This window comes from Durio zibethinus, chromosome 14, assembly GCF_047325235.1.
Source record: "Durio zibethinus cultivar Kanyao isolate XHJ-2024 chromosome 14, ASM4732523v1, whole genome shotgun sequence".
Taxonomy (NCBI): Eukaryota; Viridiplantae; Streptophyta; class Magnoliopsida; order Malvales; family Malvaceae; genus Durio; species Durio zibethinus.
The window spans coordinates 797267-823323 of record NC_143175.1 but is presented as its reverse complement, the minus strand read 5'-3'; the positions used below and the strand labels follow the sequence as shown (position 1 = coordinate 823323).

Below are 26057 nucleotides of genomic sequence, written 5' to 3'. Positions count from 1 at the left end.
AATAAATTTTGATATATTAATTAAATAGATATTTTTAGTTAAAATATTGACAAAATTTTTACTATTAAATAATTATCGATAATTTAAAATATAAACAATATTTTAAATAATTTTTTTTACATATTATTAATTTTTACATTAAACTCCTTAATTTATTGATTTTGATTTTTTTTATTAAAAATTTTATTTACTCATTTCTGATAAAAATTTTCACAAATTTCAGCAATGAAATTTCATATAAGTTGTCATGATGAAATATCTACCAAATATGAGATATTTAAGTTTTGGTTAAATGATCATGTAAAATAAATAGTTCTTACATTATGATCTAAAATTAAATTCCAAAAATTCTTGCCTTCCAAGTAAGGTTCCATGTTTCTCAAATAACTCCAAAAAATTAGAGATTATATACCTAACAAAATCGAAAAAGGAAAAAATCTTCAAAGGTGAGTTGATTTCTTTTAGGTCAATCTCAAAAGAGAGAACTTATGCAATAAGATAAAAAGCATAAAGACCAAAGTGCTTTATACTCTCCACCAAGTCTTTGATTGGAGGGAAATTTAACAGAAACTCTCCGATCCCATATGAACACAAAAATGAAGCTTCCCTGTCAGTTCCACACCGGGCTCAAGCAGTCTAGGCCAATTTTTCTCTATAAATTCTCCTCCATGGCCCCAACCCCTTTATCTCAAATTATCACATTCAACCAATCAATTAAACCAACATCATCAGCATCTTCTTCGTATTCTTTTTCTTCCTACAGAAGCAAATCATTGCAACTCAACGCGGCCGCCGGCGGTGGTAACAGTGGGAGCAAGAAGATGATGAAGCCGGAGAAGATCAGGGGCACTGTTGTTTTGATGAAAAAAAATGTTTTGGACTTCAATGATTTCCATGCATCTTTTCTTGATGGGGTTCATGAGTTGTTAGGGAAAAGAGTTTCCTTGCAACTTATCAGTGCTGAAAATGGTGACCCTGGTGAGTTTTTTTTTTAATTTTTTTTTTTTTTTTATAAAATTTGCTTCTTTCCTGCTTTTGTTTCATCCTAAAAACCTGAAGAAGAACAAGATATCAAGCATGTTTGTCTTGTCTAAAGTCAAAACAAAAGCTAGTTTTGTTTATGCTATTAATTTATAGTATTTGCTTTCTTTCTCGTTCACTAGCTGGCAACAGTTTTCACTCCCCCCATACACGACCGGAAATTTTACGCTTAAACTTTTGATCAAACCGTGGTTAGAACACCCAACCTTCTATCCATCTATCAAAACTAAATCTTATAATTCATATTAATCTCATGTAAAATATTAACAATTTATAAATTTTTTAAATATTTTATATAAAAATTATATGTTACAATTTATATTCATATAAAAATACAAAATATATTATATTTTTACATATTTTTTATATTATTTTCATGTCATACCATCTTATTATATAGTTTGATCTAATATAAACCTTTTAACTTCAGAAGATTTTAATTTATTTTACAAAAAAACAGATATCATTTCAAGTGAGGGAAATAGCTCCACCCGTGCATCACAAAGCTTGCGCTGCCTTTTTCCAACAAAAAAAAAAAAAAAAAAGACACTGGAAAATGTTTTAAGGAAATGGAGCCTTACTGACTTAGTCATGTAGCTATCTCCAAATTAAAAGACATGGCAATGTGAACAATTCGAAATCTAAAGTCAAAATGAAAATCTATACTAGTCAGAGCTAATTAAATGTTATAGGCATATTTCTCTATCTTTGCTTTTTCCTCTTGTTTGTTTTTAATGAAACAATTTACTGTGTTTTATTCTTCATCCATCCAGGACAACAATGCTCGTGCTTCCCTTTCATGTTTGTTTGGCAATGGATTCAAGGGCCTTTCACCTGTAATTTTTTAAGAGTAAATACTAATTTGCTTTTTGAATTATATTACTTTTGTTATAATGATGTTTATAGAATAAAAAATTACAATTAGATACCTAAAGTTTTATTCTATCAACCATTTTATCTCTTTTGATTAATACCTTAATCCAAAGATAATATATTAAAAACATTGTAAAATCATAATACGTCTTTATTTTTAATTTTTGAAATAAAAAAAAAGAACATAAGAAAAAATCTTTTACATATATATTCTTTTTTTTAATCCATATTTTGATTTTTTTTAAAAAAATCATACTTTTTGAATTTTTATTTTTTTAAAATTGCATATATTTTAAATTTTTTTCTTTTTTTAAATAATTTTTTTTTGTAATTTTCTAATATTAATTTGGTGATGGACCCTAATATGATGTAGTGTTGAATATTTGGTAATTAATAATCGGTCTTAAAAAACGATATCGTCTTTGGACTGTCTGTGTTAGTCAAGAAAATTAAAGTATCCAATGTAACGAAATGTTAAATATTTAATTATAAATTTTTATTATATAATTATCAATGCAATAAAAATAATATAGGTCAATAGAGAAATATGTATTTCATTTTTTTTATTATAATCCTGTAATAATTCAATCAAAATTAAAAAAATAATAATAATTAATGCAGCTGGGGTCGCTTCGCTACGAAAAGCATAAAGACTTGGGGGTCTCAGATCTCCTAATTCAAGAATGACCAAGTCCAAGTCAATGTCAATGTTAATTGGTCTCTCTTTTCTCCCTTAAGTTTCTCATTTTCTTCTTCTTTTACTTATCCTAGTTTACCTAAGTACTTTTAATTTATCAATATATATATTAATCATGAATAATATAAAATCAAATTTGTTTGCTGGATTTAACAACTTTTTTTTTTTATCATTAATTGCTAGAAATTAATCGATGATTCGATTATATAAGACATGAGTAATAATTTTTTTTTTAATTTGTTTGTAGATTAACTAAAAGAACAGTTAATATTTGATTTGTGTTGGTAGCTAATGAATTGCAAGGAAAGCTTGGAAAACCAGCATATTTGGAGAACTGGAATTCTACAGGAGCTTCTCCACTAGCAGGGGAATCTATATTCATTGTCAACTTTGATTGGGATGAGGAAATTGGAGCACCTGGAGCTGTACTGATTAAAAATAATCATCATAGTGAATTCTACCTCAAGACTGTCACTCTTGAACATGTTCCAGGTCATGGTCGGATTCACTTTGTTTGCAATTCTTGGGTTTATCCTGACAAGAAATATAAAAAAGATCGTGTTTTCTTCACTAACAAGGTACATACTTGAATACTTTTATTGAATAGATCCGATTTCTATTCATTTATCTTAGTTTAAAATTTCAAAGATTGTTAATTGAACGACAGATCACGAATATAGCAAAGTTCGCTCATTTACACCTCTAACAAATGTTTGATGTTTCTCTAGACATATCTTCCACATGAAATGCCAGAGCCACTACGTAAATGCAGAGAAGAAGAGCTAAAGGCCTTGAGAGGAAATGGGGAAGGAGAGCTCCAAGAATGGGACCGTGTCTATGACTATGCTTATTACAATGATTTGGGGAATCCTGATAAGGGTCCCGAGCACGCCCGCCCGGTTCTTGGAGGATCTCCCGAGTACCCTTATCCTCGTAGAGGAAGAACAGGCAGACCACCAACAAGATCAGGTAAGACATTACATTGATCAGTATTAAGGAATCAATAATCATTTTTCTTGTTGTGTATTTATATTTTCAGTCTGACAATGTTTTGTTTTTACTCCAATAATTAACAGATCATAACACTGAGAGCAGGATTCCGCTTCTTATGAGCTTAAACATTTATGTTCCAAGAGATGAACGATTTGGACACTTGAAGATGTCTGATTTTCTTGCTTATGCACTAAAGTCTATAGTTCAATTCATTATACCTGAGCTAGAAGATCTAACTGACCGCACTCGTAATGAATTTGACTCATTTGAGGATGTACTTAAACTCTACTATGGAGGATTTAAGCTTCCTTCTGGCCCCTTGCTTGATAATATAATCAAGAACATCCCCTTGGAGATGCTCAAAGAAATTTTTCGGACTGATGGGGAACAACTGTTGAAGTTTCCTGTGCCTCAAGTGATTCAAGGTATGCATCAAATATTTGCTAATTCGAGAGTTAAATGTCTTTGACTTTTCACATATTTACTAATGTTCATTATCATTTACTTCGATATTTTTAATGAATTGGAGCAGACAGTAGGACTGCATGGAGGACTGACGAAGAATTCGCCAGAGAAATGCTTGCTGGAATCGACCCTGTTATCATTCGTCTTCTTGAAGTAAGCTTAAGCACCATTCTGCATTTGTATTTTTCCTATTGTTTGTCAAGGAAGCAAATCGAAGGAAAACAAATAGAAAAACATTAAAAATGTATCTCAGAGCTCAAATTTTCACTCTTTTCCTCCACTTGATCTTCAATGGTTAACAGATTATATTAAAGTGTTCTAATTTTTATTTATTTTTAATTCTCAATTGCAGAAATTTCCTCCAACAAGCAATCTAGATCCTGAAGTATATGGTAATCAAAACAGTGCCATAACCAAGGAACACATTGAGCACAACCTAGAGGGACTCACCATAGAAGAGGTAATGTTTTGTATATTTCTTGATTTCATTGAAAAGAACAGTATATGAATACTTGAGAGTTATTGTTATCTGATTCAACTTGTATATGTTTTTAAATCATTCTAACTTGAAAGTATTTGGTTGAACAGGCACTGAGAACCAACAGATTATTCATATTGGATCATCATGACACAATTATGCCATACCTCAGGAGGATAAATTCTACTACAACAAAGACTTATGCGTCTAGGACCGTCTTGCTTTTGAGGAATGACGGGACTTTGAAGCCATTGGCAATTGAATTGAGTTTGCCACATCCAAATGGGGATCAATATGGTGCTGTTAGCAAGGTGTACACACCTGCAGAACATGGAGTTGAAGGTTCCATATGGCAGCTGGCTAAAGCTTACGTGGCTGTAAATGACTCTGGTGTTCATCAGCTCATAAGCCATTGGTATGGCTATCAGCCGAAGAAGGCTTACACATAATTATATACCAATTATACAATGATTAGCTTCGATTTGAGAGGGGGTTTATGCTCATGCTTTTTAATTTGGTTACAGGTTGAACACTCATGCAGTGATTGAGCCATTTGTGATTGCGACTAATAGGCAGCTTAGTGTGGTTCATCCAATTCATAAGCTTCTCCATCCTCACTTCCGTGACACAATGAACATAAATGCATTCGCCAGGCAGATTCTGAATAATGGAGGTGGAATCCTGGAATGGACAGTTTTCCCTGCAAAATATGCCATGGAAATGTCATCAGTAATATATAAGGATTGGAATTTTCTTGACCAGGCACTTCCCAAAGATCTCAAGAATAGGTACATGGTTCAAGAATGAGTCTAGATATGAAACAAATCTAAATTCAGAGACTAATTAACTTGGAATATTTAATTGCTAGACTTTACCCTGTCAGAATCAGATCCTACAAAATTTTATTAGGTAGTCTGACGTTGATTCAGATCCTACAAAATATAAAGCTTTTAATTAGAAAATTTTTGGGTACATTTTAGTTATTGTTTAATGGAAATGACATGCTTCCATCTTCTCTTTACAGAGGAGTTGCAGTTGATGATAAGAATTCACCAAACGGTCTTCGCCTACTGATAAAAGACTATCCATATGCGGTTGATGGATTGGAGATTTGGTTTGCAATTGAAAAATGGGTCAGAGACTATTGCTCCTTCTACTACAAGACGGATGAAATGGTTCAACAAGACCCCGAGCTTCAAGCCTGGGGGAAGGAACTTCGAGAGGAGGGTCATGGTGACAAAAAAGATGAGCCATGGTGGCCTAAAATGCAGACTCGTGAAGAGCTTATAGATTCTTGCACCATCATCATATGGGTGGCTTCTGCTCTCCATGCAGCAGTTAACTTTGGCCAATATCCTTATGCAGGCTACCTCCCCAACCGCCCAAGTATAAGCCGCAGGTTCATGCCTGAGGAAGGCACTCCCGAATATGCTGAGCTCGAATCCAACCCTGACAAGGTTTACTTGAAAACAATAACTGCTCAACTGCAGACTCTCCTTGGAATTTCCTTGATAGAAATTCTGTCGAGGCACTCATCGGATGAGGTTTATCTTGGGCAAAGAGACACACCTGAATGGACATTAGATGAACCACCACTTGCAGCTTTTAAGGAATTCGGAAAGAGGCTTTCAGGAATTGAAGAAAGAATTGTAGAGATGAACAAGGACAAGCAATTGAAGAATCGTGTTGGTCCAGTCAATATGCCATACACTTTGCTCTATCCTACTAGTGAAGGTGGACTTACTGGCAAAGGAATTCCAAACAGTGTCTCAATCTGATGCTTCTTCAAATTCTTTATGAAGGGCAGTCATTCCTTACTGTTTATTTCCACTTAATTAATTATACTATTGTATTATAATTACAAATAAATGTTGCTATTAGTGCAACAAATCAATTTTATTGACTTCTATAATATTTTAACAACTTCGAACATTATTCGTTGTACCACCAACATATAACTATGATCAGGTCTTTGCTTAAAAATTAAATGGTCACATGGTTATTAATTTCATCTGAGTTCTATCCAAAAAGCCATGTGAAAATGATTATACATGGTGGCCCCCCCCACGTACGATCGATTTTATTACATGGTCCGACATGTTTATGCACCATTCACATGGCTTTTTTCTTTATTCTACTCGAAATTTTTTTGTGATAAACACTAAGTACTGGAAAGCTTAAAATGACTTTCATGACTAGAAATTTGAAAGCAAAAACTTTAAATGAACTGTGAGCAAATTTGTCAAAGAATTCGATAGCAAAAAATTGCAAATATTTGGCACTTTTGTAATGAGTGAGCAAGTATGTTGAGTAAAACAAGAGTAGCAATTAACTTAGTACAAAAACTCATCTGCAACGAGGCTAGTCCTGCCCCATAACCCCTACACAAACGTAAATATGCCCTGGAAATTGATGTACTCTAACAAAGCACTTTCACACGTAACGGTCAGTAATGGATTCACACTCAATTGTCAGTCTTGGAAATTTACTCCAATATTTCCTTCGTATGCCAATTATGGTCTCCCATGCCATGCAAAACTTTTCCACGCTTCCACATTGATTAGAATGGGAGGGGCGTCACTCGTTTGGCCATAGCTTCTGCTACAAAAATTATACGTTCCCACACATAGCCGACCTAAAATTGTGTCTATTGCCGCGTAAACCCCAGCATTCAACACAAAACATGCCAAACTAATGTCGTTACGGGGTTTAAACTTTTAGTGGTATTTTTTTTAATGTTTAGCGGTATTTATAAATGTCACTAAAAAATTTACGACGTTTGTGAAAAACATTAATCAGAGTGCCTGTTATACACGCATCACAAAAAATAATGATATTTTCTATAAAATATTGCTATATTAGCAGTGTTTGTATCTAAAAAATACCACTATATTAGCGGTATTTAAATCTAGAAAACGTCGCTAATATAAATATAGTGACGTTTGTATATGGAAAATACCACCATATTAACGGTGTTTGTATCTTGAAAATGCCACTATTTTAATGATATTTTTATCTTTAAGATGCTGCTAATTTAGTAGCAATTTTATAAGTTAAACGCCATTACTTTGGTGATGTTTGTATCAAAAAAATGTCACTAATTTAGCGCATTTTCTAGTAAGAGCGTTGTTACTTTTAGTGACATTTTATGCTATAAACGCTACTAAATTATTCATTTAACAATATTCTTAAATGCAAACATCGCGAAATTAAGAAATATATTTTTTTAAAATAAAAAATTTATATTAATATTTATTGTTTTCATAAATGAGTTTAAATTCAAAAATTGAAATTAATATAAAATTAATTTACGTTCAAATTGCATCTAATTAACACAAAGTTTAATAATTAGTATAATAACATTCCATTTTTTTAATACATTAACAAAATAAAAATTAAAATATATGAAATTGATGACTGCATAGATTTTGAAAGCTGCCAAATGATGAAGGAATTTTTTTACCTTGATCACTAGCGTGCTTAAAAACTTACTAAATAATAGCATACAATTTTTAACACTTCATTGTAAGCTTTTTTTATATTAAAAAATATAAATATTTACTAAATATAATACCTGAGTTAATGGACCATTGAGATGAGTTTTTAAAAATTGTTGTTGCATAAAATTCATAAGATGATCGAATTGATCATGCTACTGTTGAAATTTTGCACGCTTTTGCTCCATTCTAACACATTTTTTCTTAATTTTGGCACACTCATGTCTTCTTTCTGCTTTCAATTGCTGGAAATATTGTTACATAGTTTACAATTTAAATGTCTTGCGAAGATTGACTTACTAAGAATGTAAATTACTAAGAGTTATGTCTATAGTAGGTAGATGACGTTGGATTCAATCCAAGGCCTTAGACCCATCCATGCCTTTCTTTTCTAGCAACTTCTATGAATATCCGATTTTTTAATTCTTGCATATTGAGAGAACCATCAGATGCTACTTCAATATCAGCAGCTATTTTTTCTTTCGTTTTTTCCTGTAAATTAGTCACATACAACTATTAAGTTTAGTGATTAATTGATAATATGTTAAAAAGAGTAAATATTTACTTTTTGTTAAAATAGATGTTACAAATTACCATAATTTCTTGTGTTTCGATATTCATATAATATCCATCTTTTTTGTGTGTATTAAGTGAAAAAGTTTCACACGTCCAATTTTATCGCCCATCTCAATCTCTTATACAAAAACATATGTTATTTGATAGGATATATATCAACTGCAACTTATTCATGCATATCATACATGTCAATCAAGTTTAAAAAATTCAAATAATTTTAATATCATATATCTATATTTTGGCCCTTTCACAACACAATAGTCTTAAACGGACGCAAATAATAAAATCATTTTAGCATTTCACACATATCGATCATAGCAACCAAATTCAATTATTTGGATAAGTTTAATATCATGGATTGAAGCCATTCAGACTGTTGAAAGCCATCCAAAAGTTTAATTTGTAATTTTGCCTTTTAAAGGCAAAAATAGTCCAAAATAGACATAAATGATAACTTTTTCACCCATATCAACCATAAAAATCAAGTTCAATCAATTGGACAAGTTTAATATCAAGTATTAAAGCTATCCAAACTATTTAAATAGAACAATAACAACAAATTTGATTTTTACCTAAATAGACATAAACAATAATTTTTTCATACTTATCATCCGTGTCAACTAAGTTCAAAACTGTCGATAAGTTTAATATCATGTATTGAAATTATCAAAACTATTAAAACAAAAGAATAACTTTTAATTTGCATATTTACCTTTTAACGACACAAAAAGTTCATTCATTGAAATAAGTTTAAAATCATAAACTTACTATTTCTTTTTGCTTTCTTGCAAAACTTTTTGATCCACTTGTGTGACTATATTTATGTTGCTTTCTGTTACCAATCCCAATCTATTCTCTTTCCTGTCATAAAAAATAATTGTGTATATGGTAGAAATACAAATATTACCAACTTAAAGCATAGAACACTTTCATTATTTCATTTTACTATACAAAGTTATAAATTAGTACCTTTTCTTTTCTTGAGAACCAAAATCTAACTAATTGTTCATATTGCCACCTAATCACATTATGGGGTAGATTTTTCATCGTCGCCTCTATAGTAGTATTTCAATCGAAATACTTATTCTTCAAATTATGCTTATAATCTTTTCATTTTTTTTCCAATGACTTAAGCACAAATGAAGTTGGTATTTCAAGTACAAATCTTGACTGTAATAATACAAAAAGAAAAGTTTTAATCAATAAACCAAATTTAAAATAATTAGTTTTTTTATATGTAATTAATTATACTAATACCTCAATAAAGTTTAAAGCATCGGCCTTAACTTTTGCTGAAACTTTATATCATGTTTCATAATGAATAGGCAATTTGATTCCATTATGGGCGAGCATGCCTAGAAATTCAGTCAACAATTAAGCCTCATCACCAATTGGTTGCCTATCAGAGTTTGCAGACACTATAATATGCTCGTTCGGAGGTGGTACAAATAATTTGTTCAAAGTTGTCCAGCCTTTGATCCTCCGTTGATAATTGTTATCAACTACAAAAAATAAAAAATAAATTTGTAAAATGACAATACTTTTATCATTATAATCGAATTCTAAATATGAGGTATATGATACTTACATTCAAATTTAAAGCATAATCAATTGACGGGATATATCTAAACCTAGACCTCTTGTATTGTCAAATTCAATATCAGTTGAAGGGTTAAAAGTGACTGAGTTAAATTCGATAGTACGTTCATTCCTCTCCATAGGATTCAATCCATAGCCAATATCAACAGGTGCCATAGACAGTTCTGAACTAATATCTCTGATATGTATTCCTTTCAATCTACTCCTCCGTATTGTAGCTTACCTGCATCATAAAAGCGAATATATAAAAAATATTAGTTTAGAAATATATTAAGACATTGAGAAGTTAAGAAATCATAACGTATGATTTATAAAGAACATATTGATTTAATTAAATCAAAAGATAATGTATGATTTATAATACAATAAATATACAATAGCGAATGCGACATTAATTACATACAATCATTTACTACATTTTGTCTTAAATACTTGAATTTCAAAATATAGATGATCCATCATGGTTCATAAATATCTTCATTAACATTTTCGTGGACCCACTGAGCTTAGGTACTAAAGATATTTTCATCCAAGTTTTGTTTAGCAAAAGGATAACATTCAGTTCCATATGCTACATCATCTCTTGTATCTAACCCCATATCAAATAAGTCTCTAGGTATGTTTCGAAGAACAACAAACCAACCCAATTCTTTGGGATCATTAGAATAAAAAACTTGTTTGACTTGAGATGAAAAAACATAAAGTTCATCGATGAGTTTTTATCCAGTGTGAATTAATCAAGAAAAATTCACAAGTATAAATCCATATTGATCTTTCTTAATACCTCTTATACTATTTACATTAGCCTAATCACACTGAAATAAGATAACTTTCTACTTGTCATAATAATCCAACTCAATGATGCCATTAACCATGCCATAATAGTCAATATTTCCCTCTAAAGGGTTTGTGTCCCTAGCACTAGCATAACTAGTAGTTGATGAAGTAACAACAACTCCTAAATTTTATGTACTTTTAAATCTCTTACAAAATTTAATGTGAAATCTAAATCCATTGATGATGAAACCTTTATATCATTTTACAATCATGTTCGGACCTTATGAAAGACATTTCACCTCTTCACAACAAACTTTTTACTCTAAACCTATAAAAGTGGAATAAATATATATATGTTAATTATGTTAGTTATACCATAAGCGTTCTATGTAGATTTCTCATAATGGGAAGTATAGCATTACTTACAGTTGCTTCTAACCATTCATGAAAGTTTTCGACGAACAACTTATCAAGCTCTCAAGGGTTTGATCATCGATAATGTACAAAAGTTCTCAAATTATTTTTATACTCATTACAAAGCATCATGATAAAGTATTAACAATAAAAAAATACAATAAATTATGCTTAATGTAATGAATAATTTTCTTGCTAAAAAACTTACGTGTGAAACAATTCAATAAAGTCATGATGAAAAAAAATATATCGATGTGCTTGTGCCCAAGATTTATCATCTAACTCCACTATTTCAGTTTTGCTTATTGGTTGTCCAAAACTTTAAAAAAGATAACTGTAGGCAGAGTCAGTATGCTGCATACTAATATTTCTCGATGGTTTTATTAAATCTCATTTCAAAATCTTTCAAATAACGAGAACAAAATGTCATACACTCTTCTACTAAATATCTTTCAGTAATAAAACCTTTCGGATAGCGTTTGTTGTGACAATAAGACTTTAACCTCCCTAAAACCCTATCGCATAAAACATTAGTCATATATATTTTTAACTAAAGTGGCATGATCATCAATAAAAACTTAATCAATCTATTAAACAATAACACCTTTCGATAGGATACATCCATCGATAATAAATTGGCCCATCGACTTTTGCTTCATATGGAAGGTGTATAACCAAATGCATCATAATAGTGAAGAAGTTTGAAGGGAAAATCTTCTCTAAATGGCATAAAGTAATCACGGCTTGATCTTGAAGTTTGTCAAGCTCTTCCATATTCATACATTTCCCACATAAAGATTTAAATATGTTACTTAATTTAATTACCACAGAAGTGACTTGCTTTGACATTGATGAATGTAAAGCAATTGAAAGTAAGTCTTACATCAAAATGTGATAATCATGTGATTTTAATGAAGAAAGTTTTTGCTCTTTTAGATTCACAAATCTTGATATATTTAACGCATAGCCATTTGAAACTTTGATATTTTTCAAAACCTTGCAAAATACATCTTTTTCAAATTTAGAAATCCTAAAACAAGCAGTAGGTAATCGATATTTGTCATTAGAAAGCAACTTCAAATGAAAGTCAGGGTGAATCCCCATATTAATTAGGTCAAGCTGACTCTTTAAGTCATCATTTGATCTTCTATTTAAATTGAGAATTGTCCCTATAAAATTTTTGCAAACATTTTTCTCTATGTGCATCAAATCAATGTTATGGCATAATAAATTATATTTTCAATAAAGTAACTCAAAAATATACTTTTTTTTTATAACTCAGACTTATTGGGGTCATCTTTTTCATTATCCTCTTTATCGTTTTGAACATCAAAATCATCAACTTCAATATCAGTATCATCAACTTGTGTAATATAAGGCCAGACACATTAAAAAATGTCTTTCACTCTTTTCCTTGATGAAGTCATTTTTTCATAAGTGAAATTGATATCTTTTAACTTTAACAAGATATTAGATCCACTAATGGATAAAGACGATCTTTCCAACTTTTCAGTTTCATTAAAGAGATATTTTTAAAATCTAAATTGATGATTATCATCTAACCATCGATGATGTCCCATATAACAAAACTTTCTATCATTAGGTAATCACTTCAAACATATCTGTGCAGCATAACATAGACAAACATAACGACCTTTTATACTCTAACTAAATAAATTCGCATAAGCAAAAAAATCATTGATAGTCCATATTAAAGTAGCACGTCTATTGAAGTTTTTTTTTTTATGCATCATATCTCTTAACTCCTTCCCATAATTACTTAAACTCTTTAATAAAAAGTTGTTAGTAGATATCTATATCATTACTGGGATTTTTTTTCCTAGAATTATCATAGACAATATAAATGACTGTTGCTTCATAGCAATCCATGGTGACAAATTGTAAGGAATCAATATAACTGGTCAAGTACTATAAGAAATACTCATCATTTTAAATAGGTTGAATTCATCAGATGTTAGTCCAAGTATAACAATTTGAGAATTAGATGCAAAGTTTGAAAACCTAGAATGAAATGATTTTCATGTCAAAAAATCTGTAGGATACCTCAATGATCTATCATCTGTCTACTTCTCATGATGTCATTTCATTGAATCTATAGTTTTGAAAGACATAAAGAGTCGTTGAAGTCTTGGTATTAATGAAAAATAACGTAAAACCTTAATAGACTTCTTTTTTACGTAGACCTCATCACCATCCTTATTCAACCTTTCATCGAGGTTTTTGTTCATCCAATGAGAAATATCACACAAATGATGAGATTCTTGATTTTTTTATCATCTCAATACAACATGCAATCATTAGGACAACTATAAATTTTCTCATATTCAAGATTTAAATTCTTGATCATCTTTTTTGATTTCTTACAAGATTTAGGGATTTTTGTAAAAGAAAATATTTATTTCATAAACTCTAATAATAAAATAAGAAAGTTTTCCATCCATCCACATAAGCATTTCAAGTGAAAAAGACGAACACAAAAAGATAACTTTGAATGTTTTGATCCCTCATAAAGTTCTTTATTCATATATTCAAGCAAACTATAAAACTTTGATGCTTCTCCTCTAGGTTGTTGGTCATTTACACATATCTCAGTTTCACCAAATTCATTCATTTCAACATTAGACTAATTAAATCCATCATTTTAGGGAGAAAGATTATGAAAATATTGGTTATGAATGTTAAAAGCATATCACAATATGCCTTTAATGTCATCTACAATAAAAGGATCATGTTGGTGTAGGGAGTACTTGAAGTTGAAAAAACTCTAGTAGAAAACCTTGACGATACAAACTTTTCATGAAATATCAATTAACATATCCCGAGAGAAATCTAATACAAATTAAATGTTTAAAAATAACTTGACACATTTGCCAATCGATATTAGCACACTTCACACATGGGCATAATATCATCTTATCTTCACTTGTATTCTCAAATACAAAATTAAAAAAAATTTTTACTCTATCTCCGTACTCTTGACTTAATCTTAACTTTTACATCCAACTCTTATCCATTTAGTACTTGCTACATTATCAGACCAAATGTATATAAATAATTTATATGAAAATGAACATGTAAAATACTTAAGTATATTATGTTTAAACAAAAGATAATAATAAGACCAGTACTTACAAAAAACTAAAACTCTTTGTTGTGAAGTATTTTATCAGCTACTTGATATTATGAATGTTAAAACTCTACTGCTAACGTAGATAGTACCCAAGGGAATTTGTAATTGGGGTTGAAATAAGATAAAACAGGTATAGAGGAAACCCAAAAAAAAAAAAATGAAAAGGAAAGGGACGTGGATGATGGTTTACAAAATGGGTATTTGAAGAAGGTGGGTTTTGAAGAAAATTGTTTAAACAAAAAAAAAATCATAAATTACAAAGGCTGAAGGAATAGTCGAATGAAATAAAAGCTAAAGCAAATAACTAATGAATAGTCAAAATAGGGTTCTAAAAGACAATGCTCGAATACTAAAAGCTAAAGGAAAGGGAAAGTAAATTATAGTTGGTCTGGAAAGAGAAATAGTAAAATAATAAAGATAAAGCTTGAAATTAGTGATTTGATGTGCTAAGTTTGGAGACAATTTTATTGGACCAGATAATTGAAGGCATTTTTCTTAAATTGAAGGCATTTACTAAGAAAAATGCCTTCAATAATTTCTTCCTAAATATTTTTTAAATATATTATAGGCGTTTTCAACAGAGTCGTAGTAGAATTATTTGGGATTATTAAAGGCATTTATGCCCCAAAAACACTTTCACTAATTTCATCTAATTTTTATGGCATATTTATTGAAGGTATTTTTTGCATAATACACTTTCAATAATTTTTTCATTTTTATTTGTGAATATCAGTGAAGGCGATTTTTTACTAAAAATGCTTTCAATAATTTCTTTTTAAAAATTGTTTGGGACTATTAAAGGCATATGGTGTACAAAATGCCTTTAATATTACATAAATAAAATTTTAAGGGGCTATTAAAGGCGTTTATTCTAGAAAAACACCTTAACTAATTCATTTTATTTTTGAAAGAATTTATTGAAGGTGTCTTCTAGTGTAAAATGCTTTTAATATTTCACTACTTAAATTTTTAGACGATTAGTGAAGGCGTTTATTCTAAAAAAATACCTTCACTGATTCCATTTAATTTATGTACATAATTATTGAAGATATTTTTTTAGAACAAACGCTTTCAATAATTTTTTTTTTAAAAAATTTAGGATTATTAAAGGCGTCTTCTAGTGAAAAACACCTTCAATGTACCGACACTCAAATTTTAAAACAATTAGTAAAGGCATTTATTCTAGAAAAATGCCTTCAATAATTCTTTTTAAATTTTGTACATAATTATTGAAGGTATATTTTCAGAACAAATGCCTTCAATAATTTCTTTTTAAAAATATTTGAGATTATTAAAGGCATCTTCCAATGAAAAATGCTTTCAATATTTAATTACTTAAATTTTAATATGGTTAGTAAAGGCATTGATTCTAGAAAAACATCTTCACTGATTCCATTTAATTTATGTACATAAGTATTGAAGGTATTTTTTAGGAACAAACACCTTTAATAATATTTTTTTTAAAATTTTTGAGATTATTAAAAGCGTTTTATTAAAGGCGTCTTCTAGTAAAAAAAATACCTTTAATATACTAGCACTCAAATTTTAAGATAGTTAGTGAAGGCATTTATTCCAAAAAAATACCTTCAATAATTCTTTTTAAATTTAATACATAATTATTGAAGGTGTTTTTTCATAACAAACACCTTCAATAAATTTTTTTAAAAATTTTTAGGATTATTAAAAGCACTTCTAGTGAAAAATACCTTCAATATTTCACTACTCAAATTTTAAGATGATTAGTGAAGGCGTTTATTCTAGAAAAATACCTTCACTGATTCCATTTAATTTATGCACATAATTATTGAAGGCATTTTTTAAGAACAAATACCTTTAATAATTTCTTTTTTAAAATTTTTGAGATTGTTAAAAGCATCTTCTAGTGAAAAATGTCTTCAATATACTAGCACTCAAATTTTAAGACAGTTAGTGAAAGCGTTTATTTTAGAAAAATATCTTCAATAATTTCTTTTTAATTTTGTACATAATTATTGAATGTGTTTTTTCAAAACAAATGCCTTCAATAATTTCTTTTTAAAAATATTTGGGATTATTAAAGGTATTTTCTAGTGAAAAATACCTTAAATATTTCACTGCTCAAATTTTAATACGGTTAATGAATGTGTTTATTCTAAAAAAATGTCATCACTAATTCATTTTAATTTTTTTATATAATTTTTGAAGGTATTTTTTGAAAACAAACATCTTTAATAATTTTTTTTTACAAATATTTGGGATTATTAAAGGCGTTTTTTAGTATAAAATGGCTTTAATAATGTTAAAAGAAATTTTAAAGGTGTTTTTTTTTTCAAAAAAATGCCTTCAATAATTCGTTATAATTTTTTCAAGGAATTTATTGAATGTATTTTTTACGTAATACGCCTTCAATAATTCATTTCATTCCTATCACAGAATGGTTAGTGTAGGCAGTTTTTTACTAAAAATGCCTTCAATAATTTGTGTTCAAAATTATTAAAGGCATTTTTTTAAGGAAAATCACCTTTAATAATTTCTTATGAAAATTATTTTTTGAATTACTAAGGTGTCTTTTAGTAAAAAATGCCTTCAATAATCTCTAATTAAAATTTTAAGGGGATTATTGAAGGTTTTTTTTTCTAAAAAAATACCTTTAATAATAATTTTTATATTCATTCTCTTGTCTTAAACATCGAAATCATAAAGTGTTAGTAAAGAGAACAATTAAAAGCTGTATTAATCAACCAAACCAAACCCATAAACACATTTCTATTAGACTTTTGGCTTCTTTATCCCTATCGTTATCACCGACCTTTAATAAATCAATGACGCGCACCTCTCTGTTTATCGGTATGTCTTTATTTTTTTGTTTACTGTATTATTTATGTTATTCGATAGAACTTTTTTTTTCAATTCCTTACTATTTACATATGCATATATATTTTTATTAATTTCACTATAAGCATAATCGTCCAAGCATCTTTCATTGCATGTATGCTATTTTTGTGTACTTTTCTTCAAATATTATAGTTTACTGAACTTTATTGTGTGATATTATTTTGTTGAATGGTATTGTATGATATTGGTATGCTGAATCATATGCTGAATCGTATGCTGAATGGTTTGCTGAATGGTTTACTGAATGGTGTATTTGAATGGTTTGTTGAAGGGTGTGTCTGAGCACATTGCTGATTGGTTTGCTGAATGGAATTATATGATATTGGTATGTTGAATCATATGCTGAATGGTTTGCTGAATGATGTTTTTGAATGGTTTGCTAAAGGGTGTGTCTGAGCACAATGCTGATTGATTTGTTGAATTGTGTTTCTGTACGTAATATGATTTTGGTTGTATTTAATTATGAATAATATTAAATTTAGACGGTTATTTCATGTAATTTGTATAATTATGATCAAAATCGTAGATATTACGGACTCAAAACAACATTATTCTTTTTTTTATTGAACATGCATAAAACATACCAGTAGGCCAAAAAAGAAAGGGAAGGGGCACAAATAAATAAATTAAAGTGAATGGCACAAAAATTCACGTTGACTTCAATCAAAGTAAGCAAGCATGTATCTGAAGAAGCTGCCAAATTAGCTACTCATATTAGAGTCGTCATCCATAGTAGGATTTCAATTACATACACCAATTGGTGACGAGTTTTTGATAATCTAAATGATGATATATGGCAATCGGTTGTGATATGTTTATTCAACTATTTTGTAAAATTTGTTAAATGATCATTACATTGAAATTCAATGTGTTTATACTAATTGTGTTAAATTACTTAGGAACGGTTTGACGTCCCAATTGACTTAAAAAGATTGTGTTACAATCTGCTAGGAAAGCATTCAGAGACTTTAAAAACAGATTAACAACCTAATATATTTTACCGTTGGTTGATCAAAATGATGTATTACATGTTCCACCTGCGTCATATGCAGATGCAATAAATGTTGAAGATTGGATAAATTTTGTTCGATATCGACTTTTAAAAGATTTTTCAGTATACAAACCCATTACAAAAAAATTGTTTATAAGTCTTTATGCAATACATTCTTTAATCTTCATATGTAATTGATGTAATTTCTTTCTTTGGTAGAAATTCAAATAAAGCCAACGGAACATTCGGGCCAAACAACAATATCACAATTAAATGTGAGAAAAGGATATGCAAATGTAAAGTATGAGCTTATATGTATTCGCACACTTGTTTTATACTCATTAATGAATATTTATGAACAATCATTTTATACATTCTGATTCTTATATTACAGTAATTTAATAGGAATCAACGAGTTTTGGCATCGAAGTTTTCAGATGAGATGTCTGGAAATAAGGACATCTACGAAAAGATGGATCCTTTGTAGATGAAGCAACCAAAAAAATAACAAAAAAGATTGTATTTATAACTACTTTTTTAATATCATATATGATTGGCATTGTGGTTGTATACATGACTGTATACTAGCTTGTATAAATTTATTGTTACAACCCTTCTTATTATTATCTTTCAAGATAATTATGCTGCCAAAGTCAAATATGATGAACTGGCAACCCAGTATGGTGAAAATCCATTATCTTTAGCATTAGGTGCTAAAGAAAGGCCTGGTCAAGTTCATGAGGTTGGTAAATTTGTCTTGCCGTTGAAGTTTTTTAGTAATCAACCCAAAACCTCGTGAATGAGAAATACATAATATGAAGCAATCATTGAGCAACAACATCAATGAATTGATGACCAAGAGCAATGCCTCAATGAGCAGCAACAAAGACTCGTTGCTTTAAAGGCTATGTTGGCAGCAATGCAGCATAGCATGCTAGTTGGCCAATCTGATAGCATCATCCACATAGAATAAGCTTCTGTTACAAGTCAGGCAACGAACCCATTTTTCGCTACCACCCATAAAGTATGATTTTGTTTATAAGTTTAATATTAATTTGCTTATTATATTTATTGATTTGGTTTTAATACTTATATTTCATTAAATATTGTAGTAAAATGTTGGAACTCAGAATATAATTCTTGCTCAGGCTACCATCGATAAGTTATTTAATTATTCGCTGAAGCATTTATCCAGAGAAAACTTCATAATCATTGAGTTTGAGGAAATGTTATTTGATAAACCATCATTTTCTTTCATTGGTGTGGAGGAGATTAAAGAATTTTGTGAACTGGATGAATTATCAACTATTGATATTGTTGCTTATATGAGGTTAGCTTATAAATACAAATATGCACATTCAATATGTATTAATCTATATCACAGTGTAATACTAATTAGTATTGTTGACTGTTATAGTGCAGCTTCCTATATAGAGAGAGTTTAAGGGAGACAATTGACCAACATATTTAGATTTGTTGACCCCAACTTCATTAGTGAACAGAGTGGCACAATGGCTTATCATGCTAATCATGTGATTGAATGCATGAAAAGATCGACTGATTATTATTTACTCCCGTGTAATGCACACTAAGTTATATTCCAATCTTAATTCCAACCTTACCCAAATCTGATATGATGCGTAATCTGAGTATATTATTATTATTATTTTATAGTCATCATTGGCTGCTTATTGTGATTGGCACCAAATCTTTAACGCCATACTTACTTAATTCAGTTAATCTAACGACGATGCCTAACCCCGATATTCAAACTTTTATAAAGAGGTATAACACTTTGTTATATTATATATCTTCTATTTTTTCATAAGTAATTTTATTTATGTATTAAGTAATTTTTTTCTTTTCAATTTAGGGTAATATCTGCATTTGATAAGAAGATAAAGAAATTGAAATGGGTGTCATTATCGATAAATGTAAAATTTATTCTTTTATGCTGAGTTTGTGTCAATAAATATTTTCTAAACCTACTTAATTTAATTTTCAGGTACCTCGTCAACCCGATAATATTGATGTGGATATTATGTCCTTCATTTTATGTGAGAGATAATTTTATATTATTTTATAACCACACCATTTAAAGTTAGTATAAATTTCATAAACTCGTTATATCTTCAAAAAAATAAAAAGCTAAATTATGTTATCATTTATTAACATTTACTTCTAATATTAGACCTATCAATAATCCTATCAATAAATTTTATTAGACCTTGTTCATATTAGAAATAGTCATATATACGAACATAATTTAAATGTTAATAAATGACTATCAAAATCATAAAAAGCTATATTATGTTCGTATTATGTTCGTCATTTATTAACATTTACTTCTAATATTGATTTTGATAGGTCTAATATGAACAAATTCTTTCATTCCAAATAGATTATCTCTCTTACTCTACAGGGGTTTTGATTTTTAGTGATATTTTTTTTAACGTTTAACGGCATTTATAAATGCCACTAAAAAATTTATGGCATTTACAAAAAACACCAGTCAGAGTGCCGGCTATACACGTGTCATAAAAAATAACAATGTTTTTGAAAAAATACCTTAATATTAGCTACGTTTATATCTGAAACGTCACCATTTTAATGGCGTTTCTATCTTTGAGATGCCCTAAATTAGTAGCATTTTATGAGAAAAACACTATTGCTTTGGTGGCATTTGTAATTCTAGACGCTGCTACTTTAGAAGTATTTGTATTTGAAAACGCCTTTATATTAGTGGCGTTTGTATCTTTGAGATGCTGCCAATTTAGTGACATTTTTATGAGAAAAACACCATTGCTTTGGTGGCATTTATATAAAAAAATGTCACTTAATTAGCAACGTTTGCTAGTAAGAGAGTCGTTACTTTTAGTGGTGTTTTATGATACAAACGTCACTAAATTATTCCTTTAGCAACATTTTTGAATGCAAATACCGCCATTATGTAAAAATGTATTTTTTTTAATTTTTGTTAATAATTTTTATTTTCATAAAAGAGCTTAAATTCAGAACCTGAAATTAATATAAACTTAATTCACGTTTAAATATGTATCTAATTAATACAAAGCTTAATAATTAGTATAATAACATTAAAATATTTTTAATACATTAACAAAATAAAAATTAAAATGAATGATTACAGACATTTTGTTGGCTACCAATTGATGAAAAATTTTTTTCACCTTAGTTACTAACGTGCTCAAGACCCTATTGAATAATACCATACAATTTTTAACACTTCATTGTAAGCTTTTTTTATATGTAAAAATTTAAATATTTACTAAATATAATACCTGAGTTGGTGGAGTACCAGTATCATTTCCTAAAAATTGTTGTTGCACAAAATTCATAAGATGATCGAATCGATTATGAAACTACTGAAATTTTACACGCTCTTGCTCCATTCTAGCACGTTCTTCTTCAATTTTGACACGCTCTTATTCTCTTTCTGCTTTCATTTGCTGAAAATATTGTTGTATAGTTTGCAACTCCTCTCTCAATATTGAAATGTCTCGCGAAAACTAACTTGCTGAGAATATAAATTGCTAAGAGCTATGTCCATAGTAGGCAGATAGTATTGGACTCAATCCAAGGCCTCGGACCTGTCCATGCCTTTCTTTTCCAACAACTTTTATGAATATCCAATTTTTCATTTCTTGCATGTTGAGAGAACCATCAGATACTACTTTAATCTCAGTAGTCATTTTTTCTTTCGCTTTCTCTTGTCCAAATAAGTTTTAACAAATAAGTTTAATATCAAGTATTAAAGCTATCCAAATTGTTAAAATACAACAATAACAACAAATTTGAATTTTTACCTAAATATACGTAAACAATAACTTTTTGATACATATCATATGTGTCAACTAAGTTCAAAACTTTCGATAAGTTTAATATCATGAATTGAAACTATCACAACTATTAAAACAGAACAATAACTGTTAATTTGTATATTTTTCTTTTAACGGCACAAAAAATTCATTCATTGGAATAAGTTTAAAATCATAAACTTATTATTTCTTTTTGCTTTCTTGCAAAACTTTTTAATCCACTAGTGTGGCTATATTTTTGTTGCTTTTTACTACCAATCCCAATATGTTCTCTTTCCTGTTATAAAAAATAATTGTCTATATGATAGAAATACAAATATTACCAACTTAAACCATAAAACACTTTCATCATTTCATTTTACTATACAAAGTTATAAACCGATACCTCTCCTTTTTCTTAAGAAGCAAAATCTAACTAATTGTTCATATTGCCACCTAATCACATTACGAGATAGATTTTCCATCATCACCTTTACAGTAGTATTTCGATCGAAATACTTATTCTTCAAACTATGCTTATAATCTTTTCATTTATTTCCCAATGACTTAAACACAAATGAAATTGGTATTTCAAGTACAAATCTTGACTGTAATAATACAATAAGAAAAGTTTGAATAAGTAAACAAAATATAAAATAAAATTTTTTTATATGTAATTAATTATACTAATACCTCAATAAAGTTTAAAGCATCGGCCTTAACTTATTTTGGAACTTTATGCCATGTTTCATAATGAATAGGCAATTTCATTCAATTACGGGCTAGCGTGCCTAGAAATCTAGCCAACAGTTGAGCCTCTTCACCAATTGGTTTTCTATCAGAGTTTGCAGACATTACAGTACGCTCGTTAAGAGATAGTGCAAACAATTCCTTCAAAGTTGTCTAGCCCCTGGTCCTCCATTGACCATTGTTATCTACTACAACAAATAAAAAATAAATTTATAAAATGACAATACCTTTATCATTATACTTGAATTCTAAAATTATGGTATATCATACCTACATTCAAATTTAAAACATAATCAATTAATGAGGTACTATCTAAATCTGGACCTCTCGTATTGTCAAATCCAATATCAGTTGAAGGGTTGGAAATGAAGGAGTTAAATTCAACAATACGTTCATTTCCTTTCAAAGGATTCAATCTATAACCAATATCAATAGGTGTCGCAAATGGTTCTAAGCTAATATCTTTGATATGTATTCTTTTCAATCTACTCTTCCGTATTGTAGCTTACCTACATCATAAAAGTGAATATAGAAAAAATATTAGTTTAGAACATATATAAAGACAACGAGAAGTTAAGAAATCAAAACCTACGATATATAAAGAACATATCGATTTAATTAAATCAAAAAATAATGTATGATTTAGAATACAATAATTATACAATAGTGATTGTGACAATAATTACATGCAATTATTTACTATATTATGTCTTAAACACTCGAATTACAAATTATAGATGACCATTTTATGGTTCATAAATATCTTCAGTAACATTTTCGCGGACCCACTGAGTGTAGGTACTGGAAACATTTTCATCCAAGTTTTGTTCAGCAAAAAGATAACATTCAGTTTCATGTTCAACATCATCTCTAGTATCTAACCTCATATCAAATAAGTTTCTAAGTGTGTTTCGAAGAACAACAAACTAACCCAATTTTTTGGGATCTTCAGAGTAAAATACTTGTTTAACTTGAGATGAAAAACATAAGGTTCACCGATGAATTATTATCTAGTGTAAATCAATCGAAAAAAATTCACAAGTGTAAATCTATACTGATCTTTTTTAATACCTCTTGTACTATTCACATCAGCCCAATCACACCGAAATAAGATAACTTTTCATTTGCCATAATAATCCAACTTAATGATGTCATTAATCATGCCATAATAGTCAACATTTTCCTCTAAAGGGTTTGTGTCCCTTGCACTAGCATGGCTAGTAATTGATGAAGTCACTATAACTTTTGAATTTTGTGTACTTGTAAATCTCTCATGGGATATAGTGTGAAATCTAAATCCATTGATGATGAAACCTTTATATCATTTTATAATTCGGTTCGGATCATATAAAAGACACTTTACCTCTTCACTAACAAGCCTTCTACTCCAAACCTATAAAAATGAAATAAATATATATGTTATTAATGTTAGTTATACCGTAAGCATTCTATGTAGATTTCTCATAATGGAAAATATGGCATTACTTACAGTTGCTCCTAACCATTCATGAAAGTTTTCAACAAATAACTTATCAAGCTCTCGAGGGTTTGATCGTCGATAATGTGTAGGATCTCTTAAATTATTTCTATACTCACTATAAAGCATCATGATAAAGTATTAACAATTAAAAAAAAAAAGACAATAAATTATGCTTAATGTAATGAATAATTTTCTTGCTAAAAACTTACGTGCGAAATAATTTAATTAAGTCATGATGAAAAAGAATATATCAATATGCTTGTGCTCAAGATTTATCATCTAACTCCACCAATTCAGCTTTGCCTATTGGTTGTCCAAAACTTTGAAAAAGATAATTGTCGACAGATTCTGTATGCTGCAGACTAACATTTCTTGATGGTCTATTAAATCTCATTTCAACATCTTTCAAATAATGAGAACAAAATCTCATACACTCTTCTGCTAAATATTTTTCAGTAATAAAACCTTTCGGATAGCGTTTGTTACGACAATAAGACTTTAACCTCTCCAAAAATCTATAGCATAAAACATTAGTCGTATGTTATTTTAAATAGAGTGACTTGATCATCAATAAAAATGTAATAAATCTATTAACAAATAATACCTTTCGATAAGATACATCCATAGATAATAAATCGACCCACCGACTTTTGCTTCATATGGAAGGGGGATAATAAAATGCATCATAATAGTGAAGAAGTTTGGAGGGAAGATCTTCTCTAAATGGCATAAAGTAATCGCGGCTCGATCTTGAAGTTTGTCAACCTTTTTCACATTCATACATTTCTGACATAAAGATTTAAATATGTTAGTCAATTCAATTACCATAAAAGTGACTTGCTTTGACATTGATGAACGTAAAGCAATTGAAAGTAAGTCTTGCATCAAAATATGATGATCATATGACTTCAATAAAGAAAGTTTTCACTCCCTCAGATTCACACATCTTAATATATTTGACGCATAGCCATTTGAAACTTTAACATTTTTCAAAACCTTACAAAACATATCTTTTTCAGCTTTAGAAATCTCAAAACAAGCAGCAGGCAATCGATATTTGCCATTAGGAAGTAACTTTGGATGAAAGTCAAGGTGAATCCCTATATCAATTAGGTCAAGCTAACTCTTTAAGTCATCATTAAATCTTCTATTCACATTAAAAATTATCTTGATAAAATTTTCATAAACATTCTTTTTTATGTGCATCAAATCAAAGTTATGACGTAATAAATTATATTCTCAATAAGGTAACTCAAAAAAGATACTTCTTTTTTTTCACAACTCAAACTCATTGGGATCATCTGCTTCATCGTTCTTTTAATCACTTTGAACATTAAGATCACTAACTTCAATATCAGTATCACCAACTTGCGTAATACGAGGTCAGACACCTTTAAAGATGTTTCTCATTTTTTTTTCTTGATGGAGTCATTTTTTTATAAATGAAATTGATATCTTTTAACTTTGACAAGATATTAGACCTATTAATGGGTCAAGACGATCTCATCAACTCTTCAGTTCCATCAAAAAGATGTTTTTGAAATCTAAATCGATGATTATCATCTAACCATCGATGATGTCTCATT

General features: G+C 29.3%; 1 protein-coding gene across 3 annotated transcripts; it reads left to right on the top strand.

The window, feature by feature from the left end:
* Positions 1–581: 581 nt before the first annotated feature.
* LOC111295420 (putative linoleate 9S-lipoxygenase 5) lies at positions 582–6479 on the top strand. Of its 3 annotated transcripts, XM_022888899.2 has the most exons (10): positions 582–978; positions 1815–1877; positions 2900–3189; positions 3340–3580; positions 3688–4029; positions 4137–4222; positions 4422–4529; positions 4658–4962; positions 5072–5335; positions 5572–6479. In XM_022888899.2, exons 1-10 carry the CDS (start codon positions 585–587, stop codon positions 6323–6325), a joined length of 2847 nt encoding a protein of 948 aa, XP_022744634.1. In that variant the 5' UTR covers positions 582–584; the 3' UTR covers positions 6326–6479. The 3 variants fall into 3 exon arrangements, with proteins under 3 accessions (XP_022744634.1, XP_022744635.2, XP_089599181.1); XM_022888900.2 differs by lacking the exon at positions 1815–1877 and having other exon boundaries at positions 618–978; XM_089743055.1 differs by lacking the exons at positions 582–978; positions 1815–1877 and adding an exon at positions 2367–2631.
* Positions 6480–26057: the final 19578 nt, after the last annotated feature.

Coding starts and splice junctions, on each gene's coding strand:
- LOC111295420 (XM_022888899.2), top strand. CDS start 585: ATGAACACAAAAATGAAGCTTCCCTGTCAGTTCCACACCGGGCTCAAG. Junction 1,878..2,899: donor GATTCAAGGGCCTTTCACCT/GTAATTTTTTAA, acceptor TTGTGTTGGTAG/CTAATGAATTGCAAGGAAAG. Junction 3,190..3,339: donor GTGTTTTCTTCACTAACAAG/GTACATACTTGA, acceptor ATGTTTCTCTAG/ACATATCTTCCACATGAAAT.